The sequence below is a fragment of the Hypanus sabinus genome, chromosome 3 (genome assembly GCF_030144855.1).
Source record: "Hypanus sabinus isolate sHypSab1 chromosome 3, sHypSab1.hap1, whole genome shotgun sequence".
Classification (NCBI taxonomy): domain Eukaryota; kingdom Metazoa; phylum Chordata; class Chondrichthyes; order Myliobatiformes; family Dasyatidae; genus Hypanus; species Hypanus sabinus.
The window spans coordinates 96,195,158-96,209,080 of NC_082708.1; the positions used below are offsets into that span (position 1 = coordinate 96,195,158).

The 13,923-nt window shown below is 40.1% G+C and overlaps 1 protein-coding gene across 1 annotated transcript in view; it reads right to left on the reverse strand.

The window, feature by feature from the left end:
* Nucleotides 1–13,923, reverse strand: part of LOC132390921 (SH3 domain and tetratricopeptide repeat-containing protein 1-like) — a 91,346-nt gene that overhangs the window by 34,355 nt on the left and 43,068 nt on the right. The window contains exons 8-9 of the mRNA XM_059963456.1: nt 11,540–11,673; nt 10,661–10,699 (exon numbers count right to left, since the gene is read on the reverse strand). Coding sequence (XP_059819439.1) covers nt 10,661–10,699; nt 11,540–11,673 — 173 coding nt within the window. The remainder of the gene's footprint in view (nt 1–10,660; nt 10,700–11,539; nt 11,674–13,923) is intronic.

Sequence of the window (13,923 nt, forward strand, 5' to 3'; positions counted from 1 at the left end):
ACAGAAAGGCACATTGTCTCACTTCCCCAATTTGAGAGAGTTCAAACAAGGTCACGACATGATAAATTCGGAGTATTTACATTCTGCAATCATCGCAATGCAAACATCGTTTGGGAAACGCTTCTGTGAGTTCAGAGAGGAAAAAAACACATAATCCTTCCCGGTCACTCCCCTAAGCATCGATCCATCCCTACTGAATACGACTGCATTGGCAGGTGTGAGTCAACCTGACCAAGTATGATAAATATTTTAATTGCCTATTATTTTACGTATATTCATATGTTTTCATTGTTCAGTGAAATAGTCCTTTTATTTTTCAGGTTGACAGCTGGCTGACGTTATTTTTGGTTTGCTGCTGGCGGCAAATTTAAGTTTGGCGTTTTTCATAAACACAAGGACTCAAATAGACATTGAGTATTTTACTTAAAAGTAACCTTCAACCCAATGTCTTTTTTTCGGAGTTCAAAATGTTTTTGTTGCATGCAGAAATGTAATTTCGTTTTCTCTGCAGGAGTTCATCAATTTCATAAATGCAACACATTATAGTTTGTTTATACATAGCATAAAGGCAAAACAAAACGTTGTATGCAGTGTTATTTCATTTTAAATGTCAAACGGGTTTTGCGGCTCCCAGTGTTTTCTTTTCTGTGGGAAACGGGTCCAAGTGGCTCTTTCAGTGGTAAAGGTTGCTGACCCCTGATCTAGGTATACAAGTTTGTAAATCTCAGCTGGTCAAGCATGTGTAAATTTTACACGACATAGATTAAGACATGGAATACAGAAACAGATAAGTTGAGTTTACGTAAAGCACTCTTTTATGTTGCAAATGGAACTTTGCACCAAATACTGAAATCTGACCTCAGGCAGGATGTTGGGCATCGAGAATAGAAAGGACAAATGGAGCTTTTAGAGAGAATCTGTTCCCAGATGAAAATAGTTCACAGAGGAAAGAACAGGGATTTAAATAGAAGGGTAAAAGACACAATGAAAGTAGCTATAAACTAGAATTTGCTACTTGTAAGGATGAGGAAAATGATGTCAGAGTCCTTTAGGGTTTTTCAAAATGGGAAATGGATAAGCATGAGGAAAACTGCTTTGGAGGTCTACAGGGAAAGAGTAGTAGGACTGATTGGAATGTCCTACAATAAGGCAGCTCAGATTTGGTGAGAAAGGTGGCCTTCTCCTGTGCCATTACAATTTTATGATTTTTTTTAGGAAGAATGGAACATGATACCCTATTAAACAAAGCACTTTGCAAAAGGTTAAGGGAATTCTACTGTTTGGCTAGACACCATTATTCAAATGCCCAAGAGGGTAAAAGAATAACAAAGAACATGCAAAACAAAGGAAAGGATGTATCACAAAAACCATCAAGTACCTGCATACAGCAATTGTATCGTGGCAGCTGTACAGCCAGCCCGATTATAAAGTTCACACAGACAGGCACTATTAATGTTCATACAATCTCAATCACTCAAAGTATCAGGATAAAAGGGACAATCATACGAAATAAGAAAGATGCATAAAAAGGCTCCTTGGAAAATTTGGCTACTTTGAGACTGTCTTTAAAACCTTTCAAAACAAATGCCTTCACTTGAGCTAAATTGGCTGAACGGTAAATCCAATATAATAGTTTAAACAAATTCTATCCTGTTCTGGCTTCTTCATTCTTAATAGTTGCTACCATTTAAACTGCACTCGACTGTCCAGCTGAAAAGGCTCTGAACAGTATCCCTGAAGCAACTGGGAGGATTACAACAAATCTGTGCTCTTCATGAGAAGGCAGTAAGGTGTGCAGGAAGGAACCAAAGTACAACTTGTGCTCATGAGAAATGTCAAACTTCCTGGTAATTAGCAACAGTAGGCAGCGAATAGAAGAATACGTTGTCAGTCAGCACTGAACTAGGGGTAATTTCCAGCAAATTCCAGCCCAGGCCAACCTTTGTTACCAGACTGAACAGATTTGGTAAAATACTGAAAGAAAAGGAAGGGTGGAGATGCAACAGTAGCTTGTAAAGCCATAATGAAATGTTGGAGCAACACACACAAAATGCTGGAGGAATTCAGCAGGCCAGGCAGTGTCTATAGAAAGTACAGGTCGATGTTTCAAACCGAAACCCATTGGCAGGACTAGAGAAAAAAGGCTGAGGAGTAAAAAGTGAGGCGAGCGAAGAGAGAAACACCAGGTGATAGGTGACACCGGGACGGGGAGGGGTGAAGTAAAGAGCTGGGAAGTTGATTGGTGGAAGAGATAGAAGGCCTTGGAAGAAAGGAAGAGGGAGGGAACATCATAGGGAGACCGGGCCGGGGGAGGGGGTTGAGAGGCAGAGACCAGGCTGGGGGAAGGGTGTGGGAGGCGGAGACTGGGGGGGGGGTGTGGTTATTACTGGAAGTTTGAGAAATCGATGTTCATGCCATCAGGTTGGAGCCTACCCAAACAGAATACAAGGTGTTGTTCCTCCAACCTGAGTGTAGCCTCATCACAACAGTGGAGGAGGCCATGGATGGACATATCGGAATGGGACTGGGAAGTGGAATTAAAATGGGTTGCCACTGGGGTTGCCACTTGTTCCAGCCAACAGAGCGTAGATGCTTGGCGAAGCGGTCTCCCAATTTTACCTATCACTTGGCAGTTCTCTCTACCCACCCCCATCTTTTAAATTGACTCCTCAGCCTTTTCTCTCCAATGCTGCCAAAGGGTTTTGGTTCGAAATGTCGACAATACTGTTTTCCATAGATGCTGCCTGGCCTACTGAATTCCTCCAGCATTTTGTGTGTGTTGCTTGGTTTTCCAACATCCGCAGATTTTCTCATGTTCTAGAAAAGTTGGAACAGACTTGATGAGCTAATTCTGCTTCTGTATCATATGGCCCTATGGGTGGAGGTTGGGGAGATTTGGAGCTCTGCCTAGGATGGTTGATAACGTATTTGAATAACAGGGGCCGAGCCAGGGACAAATTCAAACTGTTAACATCAGCTATCATGAAGCACAAGGAAGAGACTTTGGTAGTTAATGGTTTGGAGAGAATAAGATCAAAGATAAACTGATGGATCAGATGGACATGATGAGCTCAGAAATCTGGGTGGGAAAGCACTAGGAATGTGAAAGTTCAGATAGAGGGCTAGTAATAATTTAGAAGCTTGACCCAATTATCAAAGGGGAAGAAGGAGAGTGATCAAGGTGGATGAACAAATGGCCGTAAGTCTAATATACGGGTAGTTAAGGAGATCCTCACATTTTATCAAATGAAAAGATATAGAAATGCAACATAAAGGGTTTTAAACTATTGCCATAATGGTCAAAAGCAACTGTGGATTAAGCCAGTATTTCAAAAAGATCCTGGATCAGGAAGCTATATTAACAGAGCCTGAGAGTCCTACATCAGATCCAGCTGCACCTGATGTGGATAGCTAAGCCAAAAACGGGACCTCTGGGAAAAGTTTATTTACCTACTTTGACCTTGTTGATAAGAAGACATTCAAAAGTACTTACTTTCAACAATGTTTGCTTTCAATGCAAGCAGAAGTGCATACTCATAGCAAAGTATTCCATTTTCATGTAACTCCTGATCAATATAGTTGTATCCCAGCATAATCAGAACCTGGATAAGATTTCCATCAGAAGAAACACTTTGCTGTTCAAAGATAAGATAAATTGACTTTAAAAGTAATTGTTCAGAAAGTTGATGATTCTTTGACCAAAGGCAAAGCAAACCAAAGTTGGCACTGACAATAGCTTGGTTAAGTACTGTTCCTGAATTCAGAGAGATTAAAAGGGCTGCAACATAGTTCTTAATAGCTTCCTTGATATTTTTCAATTTTCTCATTGAAATAGCAATCATATTATAAACAACTCCCTTTTGCACGGGGCACTTCACATCAGATGGGGAATCCAGTATGGTATTTAAAATGAAAATTGCTTTAGCCGGTTGACTGTTCAGAATGTGCAACCATGCAAGATAAATAAGTGCATCAATCAGTTCCTCGGTGCTAGCAGAAGCGATGATGTTAATGGCCATTTCCATGTAGTGAATTGCCCTTTCATGTTTTCCATGAAGTTCATAAATTGTTGATAAGCTGAGGCAGATGGTTCTACAAATGCTGTCCTGATTATGGCTGTTTGCAGAAGAGAGTGCCAATTGAAGGCAAGGTGCTACCTGTGTTGGAATCACAGGTGTGACTTTACCCGTTCCACAAAACTTAGAAGCTCCTTTCATTATAAAGTTAGCGCACATCAAGTAATCCGTTAATGTTCTTGTAGGTTGTAAACAGGAATGTTTCACACAGCTTACAGCAAGATTTGGCAGACACTTTTGATGATAAAGTGATCCGAGTATAAAATAAAAGTCTAAGGATACCTCACTCTGTGACATTGTGACATTTCTCAAAATCTGCAGTCTTTCAATGAAGGGCAAGCAATCCTCATATTGCTTAAGATTTATATGAAGTTTAGCTAAAAGAAAGCATGCTCTTGCTTCCACAAGCTTATCATCTGTCAGCACTGCCTTCTTCAAAATGTGTCTCAGAACATCCACTTCCATGTTAGTGGAGCAGATATAGTTTGGGATACCCAAGAGTAAGGCTGCAACCTTCCCCAAAATGGCACAGTATTTCTCTTTGTTTTTCTGCTTCAAGTAAATGGCAGTAAGGTTCGTATATACAGCAATGAGGAGAAACAGGTCTGTGAACTGTCCCTTCATCAGACTCAGAGCTTCTTCAAAGTAAACTCTTGCTTGTGAGAACTTGAGCTTGCTGGCACACATCCGACCCAGCAGAAAGCAGAGTCTGGTTTGAGCCCATTGCATCTGCCGTTTCCTTGCCACTTCCCTTGCCACCTCAAGGTAACGAACCAATTCTTTCAATTCAGAGTAGCCAGCAAAGGTGGACGTCAGAAAGGAAAAACTGCAGTCATAAAGATTTTTGAAGTGATTGTTAAATTCATCATTATCCAAGTACACCAGTAAAGGATGGAGTACTTCAGTGCTATACAGAGCTTCTATGTCTCCTATGTGGAATGACTGCTCCTGAGGCTTCTGAAATACTGCTCCATTCTTTTGATTACATGTCATAGAATCTTCTTCAGTTGCTGCCCTTTCATGGTCCGATTTTACGCACTCCCTTTCATTCAACCCATACACAGCTTCACTCAGCTTCGCCTTCACCACTTCAATTTCCAGTTTACTTGGAACATAGTCCTCTCCTGCAAGAGGAAGTGGTTATTTGACATAAATAACTAGCAAAACCATAGCACTTGAATGGCCAATACCACAAGACAGTTGATTCCAGCAGTGTTATAAATACTTTACCAGATTTCCACATTACAATTACCTTACAAATTTTCATATTTCTAAAATAGATATTATACAAGAGCTACATGTAAATTATTTGAATTCTGATTACACATGATAATAAGCTGACATTGCAGTAAAAATTACGACTCTGGACTATTGGTCCAGCAATACACGTTCCAATTTCACTATTTCCTTTTGCAACTTATCAGATAATGTGGCTGCCTTTCATTGCATGCAGCAAGACCTGCTGAGGCTTAACAACTGTCAGTCAAACAGCATTTCCAGCAGAGGGAACATATTCCAATGCCAATACAATAGCATAATTCTACACCAGCAATTGACAAGAAATTTCACCTGATCAAGCACTGAAATACACAAGTACAAAGGAGGTTGGTGGCTGATTATCGTGCCTTGAGTGATATTAAGACTTTCCACCATCTGCAAAATGGGCAAATGAGGACTGTAATGGAATCTGCCGAGCTGGGTGCAACTCTGGCAATACTCAAGTAGTCAGCACTACCCAGCGGAAAAGAAATTGCTCCGAAAGCATTCAACTCCCTCACCTGTCTGTTATTTACAAAATGTTTACATCACTCTTTACCAATCTTTGAGTTCTATCATCCTGAGCACACATTTGAGAAAACAATTTCCTGCAAGTTCACCCTCATAGTTACACACCAGCGCATGACATTAAGCCTCGAATCTCCTTATCAAACCACATTTTACAAGTACTTTTACTCTTGGATTTTAGGGCCTCAAGCCCGCAGTTTGTCATCATCAACTTGATTAAAACAGTTGTATCCCTGCAAAGCAAAGCACCTAAAATTATAAGTAGAACTTAGATTTCCTTATATGTTTATATGCTGATTATTGATGGAATCTAGAATGCCAGAACATATAGTGGGATGGTTGTGGAGAAAGTCAGGGATCATGGTGTGGCTGATGTTCTGAGCTGGATATATTTCAATGCAACAGGACTGTAGGGAAGGCAGATGAGCTCAGGACATGGATCAACACATGGAATTATGATATTGTAGCCATTGGTGAGACTTGGTTGCAGGAGGGGCAGGTCTGGCAGCTCAGTATTCCAGGGTTCCATTGTTTTAGATGTGATAGAGCAAGAAGGATTAATGGGAGTGAGGTGACATTACCTTAGGGAAAATGTCATGGCAGTGTTCAGACAGGACAGATTGAAGAGCTTATCTAGTGAGGCTTTATGTGTAGAACTGAGAAATAAGATATGTATGACCACATCAATGGGATTATGCAAGAGATCACCCAACAATCCGCGGGAATTAGAGCAGCAAATTTGTAGAAGGATTGCAGATAGTTGCAAGAAACATAAGGTTGTGATAGTAGGTCTAAATGAGAAAGAGTTTGTCAAATATGTTCAGGAAAGTTTCCCTAATTAGTAAATAGAAGTCCCAACTAGATACTAGATCTCCTGTTAGGGAATGAAACATGGTAGATGGCAGAAGTTTGTGTAGGGGAACACTGCACCTGAAGATCATAATGCTATAGTTTCAAAATAATTATGGAAAAGGATAGGCCTAATCCTTTTCTGGTTGGCTGTCAGTGATTAGTGGTGTTCTGGTGGGATCGGTGTTGGGACTGCCTCCTTTTATGCTGTATATCAATGACATAGATGCTGGAATAGGTGGCTTTGTTGCTAAATGATATGAAGATTGGTAGTGTTGAGAAAAAAGTAGGATTCAGAAGGATTTAGACAGATTAGGAGGATGGTCAAGAAAGTGGCAAATGAAATACAATGTTGGAAAATGCAAGGTCATGCACTTTGGTAATGGAAATAAATGTGCAGACTATTTTCCAAATGGGGAGAAAATCTAGGAATCTGAGATGCAGAGGGACTTAGGAGTCTTTGCAGAACACCCTGAAGGTTAACTTGCAGGTTGAGTCGGTGGTGAGGAAGGCAAATGTCATGTTCACATTCATTTCAAGAAGTCTAGAATATAAGAGCAAGGATGTGTGATGCTGAGGCTCTATAAGGCACTGGTGAGGCCAGTATTGTGAACAGTTTTGGACCCCTCATCTAAGAAAAGATGTGCTGGCATTGGAGAGGGTCCAGAGGAGGTTCACAAGGATGATTCCAGGACTGTAAGGGTTATTATACGAGGAATGTTTGATGGCTTTGGGACTGTACTTGTTGGAATTTAGAAGGATGAGAGGTGCTCTCATTGAAACCTTTCAAACTTCAAAAGCCTAGACAGAGTAGATACAGAAAGGATGTTTCCCATAGTGGGAGAGACTAGGACAAGAGGGCACAGCCTCAGGTTAGAGGGGTGCCCTTTCAAAACAGAGATGCGGAGAAATTTCTTTAGCCAAAGGGTGGGGAATTTATGGAATTTGTTGCCACGTGCAGCTGTGGAGGTCAGGTCATTGACTGTACTTAAGGCAGAGATTGATAGGTTTTTGACTGGATATGGCATCACAGATTACGGTGAGAATTCCAGGAACTGGGGTTGAGGAGGAGATTAAAAAAAAGATCAGCCATGACTGAATGGCGGAGCAGACTTGGTGGGCCAGATGGCCTAATTCTGCGCCTGTGCCTTATGGTTTATTCTAAACTGCAGAAAGGCCAATTTTGATGGTATCAGAAAAGATCTGGCAGATTGTTTTCTGGCAAAGGTATACTTCGTAAGGCCTTCTAAGGTGAAATCTTGAGAGTAGAGTTTGTATGTTCCTGTCAGAATAAAAGGCAAGGATAGCAGGTTTAGGGAACCTTAGTATTCAAGAGGTATTGAGGCCCTAGTTTTTTTTAAAAAAGTGCACAGCAGGTATAGGCAAGTAGGAACAATTGAGGTATTTGAAGCTTGATGCTTTCCAAAAGCTCCAGCACATCCTCTTTCTTACTATCTACATGCTCAAGCTTTTCAGTCTGCTGCAAGTCATCAATCACTACAATCACTAAGATCCTTTTCCATAGTGAATACTGAAGTATTCATTAAGTACCTCTGCTATTTCCTTTGGTTCCATACACACGTTCCCACTGTCACACTTGATATGTCCTTCTTTCACGTCAATAACAGTGCCTTGAAGAAGTATTTCGCCCTAACCCTTTGTTGACATAAATGAGTACTACATAACTAGGGATTTTGATCAACTTAATTAAGAATTATTATTTGTGAATCACATGCTCCTTTTTTCACAACAGAGCCCAAACAACAGGGAAAATTGTAAAGCGTGACAAACTAAAAATTCAAAAACTAAAACGTCAGCAGTTCAAAAGTATTCAACCCCTTTGCTCAGTACTTAGTTGACCCACCTCTTGCTGCTATTACAGCCAGTAGTCTTTTTTTGGCCAAGTCTCTATTAGCTTTGCACAATGTAATGGAGCAAGATGCACCCATTCTTCCTTGCAAAATTGCTCAAGCTGTGCCAGGTTAGTTAGGAAACAGCAGTGGACAGCATCCTGAGATCTTGTCAGAGATGTTCTATGGGGTTAGGGTCAGGACTCTGACTGGGCTACTCAAGGACATCAATTTCCTTCACTTGAAGCCACCCCATGGTTGCTCTGGCAGTGTGCCTTGGGTTGCTGTCCTGCAAAAAGAAATGTCCTCCCCAGCTTAAGCTTTCTGGCAGAGGCCAGCAGGTTTTTATCCAGGATCTGTCTGTATTTAGCAGCATTTACCTTCCCATCAACCCTGACCAGATTTCCAGTCTAGGCCACTGAAAAGCATCCCTATAGTATGATGCTACCTCCACCATACTTTACAGTAGGGATGGTGTTACCTGGCTGAAGTACAGCATTAGATTTACCCTATACATACTGTTTAGTGTTTAAGCCTAAAAGTTCCATTTCGGTCTCATCCAACCACAAGACCTTCTTCCACATCATTACAGTATCTACTAAGTGACACTTAGCATAGCCTTTATGGGCAAGGATATGCTTTCTCCTTTGTGGTATATGTGGTGTAAATCTAATACTGCACAGCAGTCAGGTAATACTATAACCTACTGTTAACTATGGTGGAGGTCATATTGTGCATTGGGGATGCATTTCAGCAGCTGTGACTGGAAATCTGGTCTGAACTGATGGGAAGATGAATGCTGCTGAATAGTTGCCTATCTGATTGGAAGCCTGTGACTAGTGGAGTGCCACAGGGATTGGTGCTGGTCTGTTGTTGTTTGTCATCTATATCAATGATTTGGATGATAATGTGGTAAACTGTGGATCAGCAAGTTTGCAGCTGACACTAAAATTGTAGAACAGAGGGATCTGGGAATACAGATCCATAATTCCTAGAAAGTGGCTTCACAGGCAAATAGGGTCATAAAGAAAGCTTCAAATATCAAAGTTGGGAAGTTGCTTTGAAATTATACAAGTTGCTGGTGAGGCCTAATGCAGAGTACTGTGTGCAGTTTTGGATCCCTATCTAAAAGAAAGATGTAAGTAAAACTAAAAGAGTGCAGAGAAGTTTTACAAGGATGTTGTCAGGACCTGAGGACCTGATTTATAGGGAAAATAGTTAGGACTTGGCTCCCTAGAAAGTATAAGGTTAAGGATTTGAGAAAGGGATACAAAATTATGAGTATAGATAGGATAAATACAAGTAGATTTTTTCCATTGAGGTTGGGTGGGAGGATAACTAGAGGTCATGGGTTTAGAGTGAAAGATGAAATGTTTAAGGGGAGCATGGGGGAAACTTCTTCACTCAGAGGGTTGTGAGAGTGTGGAATGAGTTGCCAGCGCAAGTGGTGGGTGCTGGTTCAATTTCAACATTTCAGAGAAGTTTTGATAGGTACGTGGATGGGAAGGCTACGGAGGGCTCTGGTCCAGCTGAAGTTCAAATGGTTCAGCAGGACTAGATGGGCTAAAGTGCCTGTTGCTGTGCAGTACTTCACTACGAATCTAATAGCATTAATAGACTTCTTAGCCATTTTTTGGCATCCCATATTAGCACATTTATGATCTCAGTAGGTTAAAACTAAAAATAAATTTGTACACAGAAGTTCCTCATCAATTATTTCTCCTGCCCGTCAGAGGTCTGCAGCTCAGTAGGACAAACTGCATGGCAAGATGCCACCTGCAGGTGAGATACTGTCAGCATCTAAATGCCAGCTTTGTCAATGGACACAGAGCCTAAAGGTGGGCAGGAATAGGGAGCATGTCGAAATGCATCAAACATTTCCCACCTTAACTAGCCAGAGGGCTAGATTACAAAATTGTCCCCAGTTCAATGAACGGTGGCGCTAACCTTTCAAAAAGGAATTTGGTAATAAGGTGACATTACTTTGAAATCAATGTACTCAAATTTACATTGTATATTATTTAATGACAACATTAATGTGCAATGGTTATGTGATGTAAATTACTGTTCAATTAGCATGGAAGATTTCTGTTTTATTACCTTTTAGATCCTCCTGGAAATTCATCAGTTCCATTTTATCTGGAAAGAGAATAATATGATTGTGAGTAACATGGCTACGAATGCAGCAAATTACATGATCAGAATGTTGTAAAGTTTGAAAAAAATTAAGAGCATCCTCAAAGAAGGCTGATAATTTCTTAAATATTGCATTCACTTAAACATTTTAAAATTCATTAAATGATTGGTCTCAATTTAAAAGGATGATATTCCATTTGTCTGCTGGGTTAATGCCAAGATGGAAATGACACACAGAACATACAATAAAACATAACTTTTCACAGAATCCTAGTGGTCAGTTCACTCAGAAGTCTGCACTGACTGCCATCTTTTTGATACTACACTGAAGGTATGGGCCATTTTGACTTAAACAATCAAAATGGGCAAAGGGAGAATCCACTTGGAAAAATAGCTTCCAGAGACAACAAACAATGCTTTGGATGACGAGACAAGTAGGAGATAGTAAGGTGAAAGACTACATTCATTTGGGGGAACTTTTCATTTTGAACTTGAAAAGCGGGCCAACTTTTGGAAAAAGTTTAAAGTCTAACTACTAAAAAGTAAATGCATAATAACTGACACAGTGGTAGAAAACAAAAGAAACTAAGAGAATCATGTACAGTGAAGGAACAGGTGAAAAGCAGCAGCACAGAGCACCTTCCCTCGGGAAGCTGAAGTAGTCAGGTGGCAAACTCACAGAAAAGGGAAAAAATTCAAAAAGACCCTAAGGCACAAAAAAATCCAGTTTGACAATTAATTTCTTAATTCTATTTCAGAAAAAATAACCAATATTACAGCAAAGTTATTAAGCAAATAAACATTAAATGAAAGCTCATTGGACATTGCACTCCCCAGACTCACCCATTTGATAAACCACACCAACATCAGTCTGTGCCAGTTGCTTGAGCAATTTGATGGAATCTTCTTCAGTGAACTTTTCACAGCTCTCAAAAACACATTTTTCTGCTTCATCAACAAACAGGGGACCCTTTGCCCTGTGGACAAATCAGGGGTTAATTCTGCAATTAGCCTCAAGGAGATGCAATGGATTATTGATAAGTGAAGATGTTTCTGATGTGTACTCCCAGCAAACCCTAACCTTTGGTCCTTGTTTTATACACACACTAAGAATGAGACTCTGGATACATTCGTTCTATGATTCGAACATTAAATTGAACTAACTGCTGTGCACAAACATACAAATGTGTATTGTGTGCTCTAGTTACTAAACCAATAAAAGAGGTTTGAAGTATCACATTGATGTGAACAGTCAAATGAGGTCAGTAACATCAAGCAAATATCTAAGTATGGAGGGTATATCAATTTAACATAACCATAATAATAAATATGTATATACTGTAACTGGGGTTTGAGTGAAATACATTTTGTGGAGGGCATCATGCAACATACTAGAATATACCCAATATGGCCAAGTCATTGGGTGAACTTAAGACAGAGGTTGATAGATTCATGTTTGGTCAGGGCATGATACAGGAAGAAGGCAGGAGGCTGGAGCTGAGAGGACAACGGATCAGTTATGACAAAATGATGGAGCATCCTCGATGGGCCAAATGGCCTAATTTTGCCTCTATACCTTATGGTCTTCCATCATTATTAATTGAAGCAACATTTTGTTTCAACAGTGTAATCATCCAACTTATAATTTTAACTATGCAGAGTGAAGAAACTAATAGGAAGCCAAGCACCAGTTTACATAGAGTTATCAGGTTTAATTGCCTGAAGGGTATGAATCATCCACTGCAGAATTAGTGTGGAAATCTATGGAATTCTCTGCCTCAGAAGATAGTGGAGGCGAAGCCTCTGGATGCTTTCAAGAAAGAGTTAGATAGAGCTCTTAAAGATAGCGGAGTCAAGAGATATGGGGAGAAGGCAGGAACAGGATACTGATTGTGGATGATCACCCATGATCACAGTGAATGGTGGTGCTCGCTTGAAGGGCCAAATAGCCTACTCCTGCACTTATTGTCTATTGAAATTGCTCAGCAACTGTTACAGCATTGAGGTCCTGTAGTGTTCCAAAAGAGTGGGAAACTAATTAAAGTCAGTTTAAATTATCATTACCCATCTAAATGTCTATTTTATTTCCTATTGGAAGCTATTTAGATATCCTGAGTCCAGACATTCCCTCCATTTCGCAAAGGTGTTTCAAGCGGACAAGCAGTACGGGTGTTGCTCAAATGACACAATGTTATTATAGAATGCAGTTTATTGGGACACATCAGGATCAGTACATTTTGGCCCAAATGAGTGGCTGCCTTAATAGTCAAAGTTCAATAAATAGTTTTAGAAATAATTAAAAAAGGTATAAAAAAAGAAACTGAGGAACAAATTATGTATTTAAATGAAACACCGAACAAATGAGAACACTGTAAGTGATACTACAAAACTGCATTAGATCTCAATAGTGTTTGACAGAGGAATTCATCCAGTGTATCCAATCAACAAAAAGTGCAAACACCTAGTGCAGGTAACGGACTGCCTTCATACGTTATATCCTCCAAATCTTCATTTTCATTGTAACATTAAAGATGATTGTTGATACCTTCAAATTCTTTGTAGTTCCTAACTTGCTGAAATAGTGAAATCTTCTCATTTTCACTCCTGGCTATTTCTGGAATCTCCAAGCCTGAATGCTCGAAACCGCAGTGAGAGAAACAATTCGGAATTGTCTTACTGCTCATTTCTCAACAACCATGAGTGACAAAAATGAATGCTTTTTGAACACAGACACATGCAAATAGCGCTATTCAAAACTGTACACTCTGAGCACAGTGTAAAGTTTAATGTGCATGAATACACGCGAGTGACACAAGTTCAGCAACAATCTCCTGCCCCAATTCAGTGGCATAGTGTCCCAAATAAACAAAGGGAACCCAAGCAATTTTTGCTATTGGTCTTTGTTCTTTCAAACTTAACTCAAATAAGTGGCTGCCCCAATTAACTGGAATCCACTGCATATGAAAGTTACCTTCCCAATAGGTAACACCAGTATCCTATTAGACCGGGGGTCGGCAACCTGCGGCTCCCGAGCCATTTGTGGCTCTTTCACCTCTGTGCTGCGGCTCCCTGTGGCTTTGGGAAATAATTGGTCAGTATTTAATTAAAATGTATTTTATGTTAGTTTGTTAGCTTTTGAAATGTAATTCTAAATTTGAAGATTATGGTGATCTTGTACAATCTAAGTGTGGCGACACATTTCCTGGCACATCCGAAACGGCTCACAA